This window comes from Anas platyrhynchos, chromosome Z (genome assembly GCF_047663525.1).
Source record: "Anas platyrhynchos isolate ZD024472 breed Pekin duck chromosome Z, IASCAAS_PekinDuck_T2T, whole genome shotgun sequence".
In the NCBI taxonomy this organism is placed as follows: Eukaryota; Metazoa; Chordata; class Aves; order Anseriformes; family Anatidae; genus Anas; species Anas platyrhynchos.
Window position 1 is genome coordinate 9,382,225 of NC_092621.1, and position 8,627 is coordinate 9,390,851.

The 8,627-nt window shown below is 63.7% G+C and overlaps 2 protein-coding genes across 3 annotated transcripts; one reads left to right on the top strand and one right to left on the bottom strand.

The window, feature by feature from the left end:
- On the bottom strand, positions 1 to 2,273 carry SIGMAR1 (sigma non-opioid intracellular receptor 1). Its single transcript, XM_038170467.2, has 4 exons — positions 2,077 to 2,273; positions 1,621 to 1,821; positions 1,398 to 1,490; positions 1 to 1,168 (listed from the first exon to the last, which is right to left on the bottom strand). The coding sequence occupies exons 1-4, from the start codon at positions 2,222 to 2,224 to the stop codon at positions 942 to 944; spliced, it is 669 nt and encodes a 222-aa protein (XP_038026395.2). The 5' UTR covers positions 2,225 to 2,273; the 3' UTR covers positions 1 to 941.
- A 3-nt stretch (positions 2,274 to 2,276) lies between these two features.
- GALT (galactose-1-phosphate uridylyltransferase) lies at positions 2,277 to 6,902 on the top strand. Of its 2 annotated transcripts, none has more exons than XM_072030912.1 (11): positions 2,277 to 2,426; positions 2,842 to 3,011; positions 3,099 to 3,174; positions 3,257 to 3,305; positions 3,483 to 3,612; positions 3,862 to 3,918; positions 4,234 to 4,356; positions 4,442 to 4,574; positions 4,837 to 4,920; positions 5,014 to 5,168; positions 5,252 to 6,902. In XM_072030912.1, exons 1-11 carry the CDS (start codon positions 2,387 to 2,389, stop codon positions 5,327 to 5,329), a joined length of 1,095 nt encoding a protein of 364 aa, XP_071887013.1. In that variant the 5' UTR covers positions 2,277 to 2,386; the 3' UTR covers positions 5,330 to 6,902. The 2 variants fall into 2 exon arrangements, with proteins under 2 accessions (XP_071887013.1, XP_038026394.2); XM_038170466.2 differs by having other exon boundaries at positions 3,287 to 3,305.
- Positions 6,903 to 8,627: the final 1,725 nt, after the last annotated feature.

Sequence of the window (8,627 nt, forward strand, 5' to 3'; positions counted from 1 at the left end):
TGGGATGAAGACGTTTATTACTGACATCTCTTTTCGGGTAGCAAATTAAGACGTAGCCCGCGTGTGGGGCTGCTGGTCGGCAGGACGAGGGCACTATGGGGAGTGGGAGGAGGAACATGCTACAGGCCCAGTGGCCAGGACACACTCACACACGCACACACGCACGTAATTTTGGCAACAGCACGGAGGTGAAAGCCTTCCACCGAGCAGCGAGCCCGCGCGGGTCCGGCGTCAGGCACGGGGCTGCGAGCGGGGTCCGTACCCCAGCTCGGCCAGGGAACCCGATGGGCCTCGGGCAGGGGAAGCATTTTGAGGGGCAAAGTCCCATCCTGAGCTGATTTGGGGGTTCGGGCACCCGCAGACACTAGGTACGTGCACAGCCTGGAGGCCACGCTCGGTTAAGGCGACAGACGGTGGCTGTCCCCCCTGGGGGGACAGCGGGGGGTGGGTGGGAAAGGGACCCTCCTCCAGCCCCCATATCCCCGGGGAAGATGACACAAAGGGGCTAGGGGCCAGCCCAGGACAGACCTCCAGCGCAGAGGCCGGGTATCCCCTGGCTGCCTGGGGGTCCCGGCGCAGAGCCCCCTGGTGCCATGGGGACACTGCGTGCTGCCAACCCATGTCCATGGGGATGAGAGCCAGGGCAGGAGCTGCCAGCTGGACGCCGTGCTCCCTGCTGACTGCAGCCACGGCAGCTCGCCAGCCCAGCCAGGACACCAGCAACCTCCTGTCCGACCTCTGCCGAGGCTGTTTGGGGCCGGCTTTCCCTGTGCACCCTGCCCCGAGGGGCACAGGGCAGCCCGGCTTGCACCAGCATCCTCATCCCCAGGTTTTGGGACCTGTGGCCTGGAAAGGAGGAGGAAGAGGAGGAGGAAGAGGAGGAGGAGGAGGAGGAGGAGGAGTGGGGAGGAAGGCTGGCGGGGAAGCCCAGCCGGCCAGGCTCAGCACCCCAAGGTGCTGATGAAGGCGCTGGCTTCCAGGAGCAGGCCCTTGGCGTAGACGCGCAGGGTGTAGAAGAGGGTGAGGAAGTCCTGAGTGCTGAAGAGGGTGTCAGCCAGGGCGAAGGCGAGCGTGGAGGGGATGAAGCCCCGGCCGTACTCCACCATCCAGGTGCCCGCGCTCCACTGCACCGACGTGGCCTCTCCCGCCTGGTGCACGATGGTGTCCCCTGCCAAAACACACAGGAGGGTGGCATTGATCCCAGAAGCTGTCCCATGTCAATGAGGAGGTGTGTGGGGCCAGGCCCTGCTCCATACACCCCTGCCCCTCCCCATTCTTTTGCACCAGGGCTACTGGCACCCAGTAGGGTGTTGGGGACCTGGGGTGCCTCATCCCGAGCTCCTGGCGGTGCCAGCTGGATGGAGGCAGCTCCGTGACAGCCCCCTCCGTGTGCTTACCGGGATAGTAGATCTCACTCCTGGTGGTCCCCTCCTTCCACTGCCGGAAGGTGCCCGAAATGACGGTGTCGGAGATATCCGCCCAGTACCGACCTGCGGAGGGCACAGCACCGGCTCTGAGCATCCCCGCCGGGGACGGGAGGGATGCCAGCCCCGGGGGAAGGCTGGTGCCAGCAGGAGCAGGGCTAACAGACCTCGGAGAAACCCTTCTTCCCCCACCTACCCGAGTGTCCCCCGGTGTCGACGGCCGTCCCGAAGAGCAGCACGTACTCGGTGAGGGAGGCGTGCAGCAGGCACATGGAGCCCATCCAGCCGCCCGCGTTCACAAACACCCACTGCAGGTCCTCGTCGGGCAGGATGTGGCCCGGGTGCTTCTTCCGCAGCTCCACGATGATCTTGGAGAACGCCAGCTCATGGTCCAGCCCTGCGGCAGCACATTAGATGGGGCAGATCCCATCTAATCCCTTACGACCCCATAGCCAGCCGTGGGGTCCCAGCGCATCCCTCGGGGGGGGGGGGGGGGTCTCCCTGTGCCAGCCCTCCCCCATCCCTGCTGTTTAGCCCAACACCCATCCTCACACCACCTATAGGGCAGCCAGCGGGACCCCAGCGACCCTGCCCCACCGATACCACCACCACCACCCCCTCCCCACCCCCTGCCGCCCCCCCCAAAACCTACCCGCGTGGTGCCGGGCGAGCTGGGCGATCTCAGCGGGCTGGAACTCGTACCTCTTGCAGGCCAGCCAGCCCCGCAGACCCTGCAGCAGCAAGGCCAAAGCCCCCAAAACCAGCCCGACCCGCAGCGCCCACGACCCCGACACCCCCATGGCTGCGGCCCCGCTCCGCCCCGGGACCGCCCCGTCGAGGCTCCGCCGCCCCCCGCCCGCCTGCGCCGGCGCGGAGGGGAGGGACCGGGGAGGGGACGGGGAAAAGGGAAGGGAAGGAAGGGCTGGGGAAGGGCCCTCGGAGGCTTCCGGGGTGGTGGAGGCATGGAGGAAGCCGGAGGGGGACGGGGGTTCAGTGCCAGCGGTACGGCGGGGGGCGAGGAGGGGGCGTGCGAGATCCACGCGTGGCTCCCCCCGCATCCTGCTCGTGTCCCCTCGCTCCCTAATCGTGTGTCCGGTGTCCCCCCGTCGCTCACTTGTGCCCCTCTGCGCCCCACTCGTGTCTCTTCCACCCCCACGCGTGTCCCTTCCACCCCCACGCCCCACTCGTGTCCCTCTGTGCCCCACTTCTGCCCCCCGTGCCTGCCCCTCCGCGCCCCACTCGTGCTCCCCAACATCCCCACGTGTGCCCCCCACATCCCTCTCGTGTCCCCTCTCATCCCCCCTTGTCCCCCTACACCCTGCTTGTGTGACCCTCCACACCCCAAAGTGCATCCCCCGCACCCCACTTGTGTCCCTGTCACCGTGGGTGACCCCACGGCCCCCCGCTCGCCCCGCAGAGCACCAGCACTGCCGCCACAACCCGCTGCGGGACGAGTGGGTGCTGGTGTCCGCACACCGCGTCAGGCGGCCCTGGCGGGGGCAGCTGGAGCAGCCCCCCACTGAGGACGTGCCCCGATGGGACCCCGCCAACCCCCTCTGCCCCGGGGCCACCCGGGCCAACGGCGAGGTACTGCCGGGCACCCCGACACCCGCACCCCGTCCTCTGCCTTGTGTCCCCCCCCGCTGTGACCCTAATTTCTTCCCCCTCCTGCAGGTGAACCCCCACTACGAGGGCACTTTTGTCTTTCCCAATGATTTCCCTGCGCTGCAGCCTGATTCCCCCGCACCCGGTAAGTCCTGGGGGGACAGCGGGGTGTTGGGGACCCCCTGGTCCTTAGGGGATGGGCCCCCCCAGCTCTCTGTCCCCCCCAGGTGACAGCGACCACCCGTTGTTTCAAGCAGCGGCCGCCCGGGGTGTGTGGTGAGTACTCAGGGGGGACACGGCTGTGACATCCCTGGGACAAGCAGGACGGAGCCCGCTCCCTTTCTGCTTTCCTGCACACATCTTCTCGGGTTTTTGGGGTGCTGTGCTTCCCCAGCAGGGCCACGGTGGTCCCTGGGGGTCCCCAGGGCGCCCCACATGCGTCCCTTTCCGCAGCAAGGTGATGTGCTTCCACCCCTGGTCCGACCTGACGCTGCCCCTCATGTCGCTGGCGGAGATCCGCGCCGTGATCGACGCCTGGGCAGAGCTGGCGGCCGAGCTGGGGGCCTCCTACCCCTGGGTGCAGGTCCGTGGGTGACGGGGGGGCCCCTCTCCCTGCCCCGTGGGTGGGTGCCCGGGTAGCTCCCAGGGTTGGGACCCCGTGGCTGGGTGTGGGTCCCTTGTCCCTGCTTTGCCACCCCTCCCCGAGCCTCTCCATGTGGGTTGGGGGCTCTGTGCCCCTGCCACGCTCATCCTGGTGTGCCGGGGACACCGAGGTGGCTTCCAGCAGGGACACGGGTGCTGGCATGTGTCCCCTGCTCTCCTCCTCCTGCAGATCTTCGAGAACAAGGGGGAGATGATGGGCTGCTCCAACCCGCACCCGCACTGCCAGGTGAGGCTGCCCCCACGGCGTTCACCCTACGGCACCAAACCCCTGGGATATGCGACCGCGAATCCTCCCTGCAGTGGGGTGCCCCCCAGCCGGTGCCCATCCTGTCCCCTCTCCTTTGGGGACCGTCCCTTGCTGCCACTCGTCGCGCTGCCCACCTGGTGGCAGCACGGACCTGCGGATGAGCAGGGTTTGGGTTTTTCTCTGGGGGGAGGCGTGAGCCCAGAGTTCCCCGGGGGGATATTTTGGGGTCTGTGAGTGGGGTGATGGAGCAGGCTCGTTGGGGACAGGTGACAGCATCCCCCATGTCCCTGCCAGGTGTGGGCCAGCAGCTTCCTCCCCAACGAGGCGCGCCTGGAGGAGCGGACACAGCGGCAGTACCGGGAGCGGCACAGCGTGCCCATGCTGCTGGAGTACGCCGAGCAGGAGGCTCGCCGCAAGGTGAGGAGGTGGCTCTCGTCCCGTTGTCCCCTGCTGTGGGATGTCCCCATCCCCGGGTGGCTCCCTGGAGCTCCGTGTCTCTCAGGAGCGGCTGGTGGTGGAGAACGAGGACTGGCTGGTGGTGGTGCCCTACTGGGCCACCTGGCCCTTCCAGACCCTGCTGCTGCCCCGCCGGCACGTCCTCCGCCTGCAGGACCTGCGTGACAGCGAGAGGGACAGTGAGTGACCCCAACATCCTGCCCCACGTCCCCTGGGCTCAGTGGTTTTGGGGAGGAAGGCCCATGGGTGCTGGCGGGGGGCCCATGCTCCTTTTTGGGGTGACGAGGGGCGCGGCGCTCCGTGCTCTCGGGGTGCTGTCTGCGTGGATGTGGAGCAGGGACGTGGCTGGTGCATCCCTCCTGCTTGTCACCGGCGTCCCCCCAGCCTGGGGGGGGGTTGTGCTGGCCAGCTGGGGGTGTGACACCCTGCCCACCCCCCCAGGCTTGGCCTCCATCATGCAAAGGCTGCTCATCAAGTACGACAACCTCTTCCAAGTCTCCTTCCCCTACTCCATGGGCTGGCACGGTAAGCGTCCCCATCCCTCTGCACCCCCAGGGGGGCTTCATCCCCCTGCGCCCCCATCCCCTGGCACCACGGCTGACCCCCTTTTCTCATCAGGAGCCCCCACGGGTCCCCACCTGCAGGAGGACTGCAGGCACTGGCAGCTCCATGCCCATTACTACCCCCCGCTGCTCCGCTCCGCCACTGTCCGCAAGTTCATGGTGGGCTACGAGATGCTGGCGCAGGCACAGCGGGACCTCACCCCGGAGCAGGTGAGCGTGGAGGGGACCCACGATGGGGACTGTCCCCAGGACCGGGCACTCGCTGAGCAACCCCCCCTGTTTGGTCCCTGCAGGCTGCAGAGCGCCTGAGGAGCCTCCCCGAGGTGCACTACAAGCAGAGACGTCGTGATGGGGAGGAGTGCGGGGTCTGAGGCCGGCTGGGGGTGGTGGGAGCTGAGACCGGTGAGCTCGTGTCACTTGTGAGCCCTCTGTTTTCCCTCCTGAGCCTGGTTCTGTTGGGTTTTGGCGCTGCGGGGTGGCTTTTGCCTGTTTGGCTACCCCGGTCCCAATCCTGCAGCATCCCTGCACGAGTGGTGCAGCTCCTCCTGCTTCCAAAGTGAGGGGCTCACACCCTCCTCCCAGTCCAGTCTCACTGGTGGGACTGGGAACGATGCCACGGAGCATCTGCAATAAATCCAAAGAGCAAAGTGCCTCTGCCTGTGCCCTGCTGGCTCCTGGCGCTGTGTGGGGTGTCGCTGGTGCTTTTGGGGTCTTTTCTGGTGGGGACCTCAGCTGTTTTGGGGATAATGCTGGGGTCTGCAGGGGGAAGTGCCTGCAGCCCTGTTCTGCTCGCTGCTGTCTCTGCATTGCCTCCTCTTCCTCCCTGGGGGGAGCTCTGGGCCTGTTTTAGCGCTGCAGGCTGGGAGGAGTGGGAAGCAGGAGGAGGTTTTTTGCTGCCCAGGGTGCATCCACCTCATAGGTCAGGGCTGAGGGATGGCAAACTCTCTGCCTGGATGCCTCCCTGCAGCTGCCGAGCCCAGGAGCTGCTCCTCTTCCTCCTCCTCCTCACCACCTGGGGCTGCAGCCCTCATCCTGCCTGGGTACCAGGGATGCTGGGGGGCCAGCTCGGTGTGGGGCAGCAGCACCTGGTGCCTGGGGTGGGCTGGGGGATGCTTCAGGCAGCTCCACGCTCTTTGCTTCCCCCCCTGCAGCCCCTTGCCCTGGGCAAGCCCCTGGGGCTGTGCAGGAGCAGGTCCTGTGATGCCCCATGACTGGTTTTGGGGTTTGCCCCGTGGCATGGGGCTGAGCACCACCTGTCATTGCATCTTCGCAGTTTTTTTTTTTAAATCATCACCAAAGAGCCATTCTCATAACTCCCTAACGAGGCCCGTATTGTTGTGAAGGCTGAGAGTGGTCCCATGGGGGCCAGAAATCTTCCGTGAGCAGGGAGATGTTCTCCTCCTCAGGATGGATTTGCTTCCTCCAAGGCAGCAGCTGGTGGGAAGGGACACGGCCCTGTCTGTGCCGATGCTGTCCCCATCCCATGACACATCCCCCACACTGACCCTCGGGTCCCCAAGTTTTTTGGGAGGAGGCGATTGGGGTAACCCCACCACCGCCTTCATCCCCTCTCCTCCTCCTCCTCGCAACAAGTGCATCCGCAGCCACCTCGCCCCTTTCCAGCTCTTCCCTGGCAAAGCGGCGACGAATCGGTTTAAGTGTGGCGATCCAGATTGGGGTAATTAGCCGCTGAACCGGTTGTAACGAAGCTCGTCATCCCCCTGCACACGCAGTTAGCTCTGATTTAATAGCCCACCGGCTCCCAGCCCCGGCCGCCGCGCGTCAGCCCGGGGCCGTAAATGAAACTCGCAGTAAGTCAAGCGGTATTAAACTTTACAGTCGCCGTCTTTAAAAGCGAGATGCTTTCTCCAATAAATCAGAGCGAGTGGGATTGTAAATATCAAGGCAGGATCCGTATTGCTTAATTAAACAGCACCTAATGAACAGCCTGTTTGTTGTGTTGTGATTTAGGATGGGAGCCGGGGCGTGCTGAGGAGCACAGCCCTGCTCGCAGGTAGCGGCTGCTGGAACGGCACTGAGACACTGCACGGGCTTCCCTTGGTTTGGTTTCAATCTTTTTCCACCCCCAAAATGTGAAAAATTCAGTGGGGAAATCAGCTCTAAGCGGGGATGCTCCTGGTGCAAATATCCCAGGGTATTTGTACCCATGGATGCTCCTGGTGCAAATATCCCAGGGTATTTGTACCCATGGATGCTCCTGGTACAAATACCCCGGTATTTTTAGGTTGTGTGAGGGGGTGGAGAAGCCTGGCAGGGAGAGACGGAGCCTTTCTTGCGGTGTAGGGAGGCGGGGTGCTGGTGCAGCCGGGGATGCAAATGCCCTGCAATTTGTAGGAACCATCGCTGCCGCACTATAAAGCCCCGGAGCCTTTTTATGTTTCGGTAGTTGCAGTCTGGTTGTAATCAGAAAGGCAAAGAAGTGATTTGTGGGGAAGAGATGAAGCTGGGTGCGGAGCTGAGGGGTGGCTGGCTGCCCCTGGGGGCTGTGGGGACTGCTTGTAGGGACTTGGGGACGGGGGAGACCCCCAGCATCACCACCTCCCTCCAAATCCCACAGCCCTGTGTCCCCAGGGCTCAGCTCATCCCTTTGGTGCCACCTCCCGAGCCCCAAATCCTGCTGCCCCCCCCCATCTCCTCATTGCACAGGTGAGACAATAAATAAGGGAAGTTAATCTGTGACCGGAGCGTTTTAATCAGAGAAAAAAAAATGTATTAGTGCAGGCCTGCTGGCTCCTGCCAAGTGCACTTTTACTGTCCCTCCTGGTACCGGCTTTATGGCAGTCATTTCATTCTGGTTTTAGTGTTGTTTTTGCCCTTATTGTCGAGTTTCTCCTTGCCTCCTGTTGCCTGTGATTGGATTGATGGAGACAGGGGTTGGGGGAGGAAGGAGGGGAGGGGGAGAGGAAGGAAGAGGAGGAGGAAGGGAGGGAGGAAGGCCCTGTTTCTCCAGGGGGAAGGGAGCAGCCCAAATCCCCGTGTTCCTATCCCAAAGGCACCATCGGGTGCTTAACATGGAAAACAATTTAAAAAGATTTAAGCAGATGCTAAACATCCTCCTGCCCTGCAGCAGGCGGCTCTGTGCTAGGGAGAGACCTGGGATGCCAGGAGAATGAAAAAGCAAAAAAGAAAAAAAAAAAAAAAAAGAAAAAGCAAAAAAAAAAAAACAACTCTGTTTCAGCTGTTGGCACAGCACCCAGCTTGTGCTGGGCAGCATGGAGCATCACCCCCAGGCTCGGCAGCTGCCTTGGCAGGGGCTTGCCAAGGGGCTGAGACCATTTTGGAGCAATTTCGGAGGTGACTTGCCCGTGTCTCCGCCAGCTGGTGTCTATTCCTGGGCTGCTGGTCCCTGAGACCTCCCCGTAAGGGATTTCCAGAGACTTGGGGACCGTGGGACCGCAGCCGGGTGTCCGGGCTCCGTGTGTGCTCCAGCAGCCCAGCCCCATGGGATCTCCTTTGTCATCACCTGAGACATGCAGGTGATCAAACAGCACCACACTGCAGCATCCGCACGGTCAGTAAGCAGTGGGTCCCCCCAAATTTCCTCTGTGCCCAAGGCTGGGGATGGGCAAGAGCCCTCGGGGGTGGCACCCTCATAAATCCCCCCCCCTGCTTGCTTTGTGACCCTTTCCACCCCATCTGCAAATCCCC

Excerpts from the sequence above, each read along its gene's own strand:
- SIGMAR1 (XM_038170467.2), bottom strand. The coding sequence starts at position 2,224 with ATGGGGGTGTCGGGGTCGTGGGCGCTGCGGGTCGGGCTGGTTTTGGGG. Across the intron at positions 1,822-2,076 it reads GCTCGCCCGGCACCACGCGG|GGCTGGACCATGAGCTGGCG; the intron begins GTAGGTTTTGGG and ends GTGCTGCCGCAG. Across the intron at positions 1,169-1,397 it reads GAGTGAGATCTACTATCCCG|GGGACACCATCGTGCACCAG; the intron begins GTAAGCACACGG and ends GTGTTTTGGCAG.
- GALT (XM_072030912.1), top strand. The coding sequence starts at position 2,387 with ATGGAGGAAGCCGGAGGGGGACGGGGGTTCAGTGCCAGCG. Across the intron at positions 3,919-4,233 it reads ACCCGCACCCGCACTGCCAG|GTGTGGGCCAGCAGCTTCCT; the intron begins GTGAGGCTGCCC and ends TGTCCCTGCCAG. Across the intron at positions 5,169-5,251 it reads GGGACCTCACCCCGGAGCAG|GCTGCAGAGCGCCTGAGGAG; the intron begins GTGAGCGTGGAG and ends TGGTCCCTGCAG.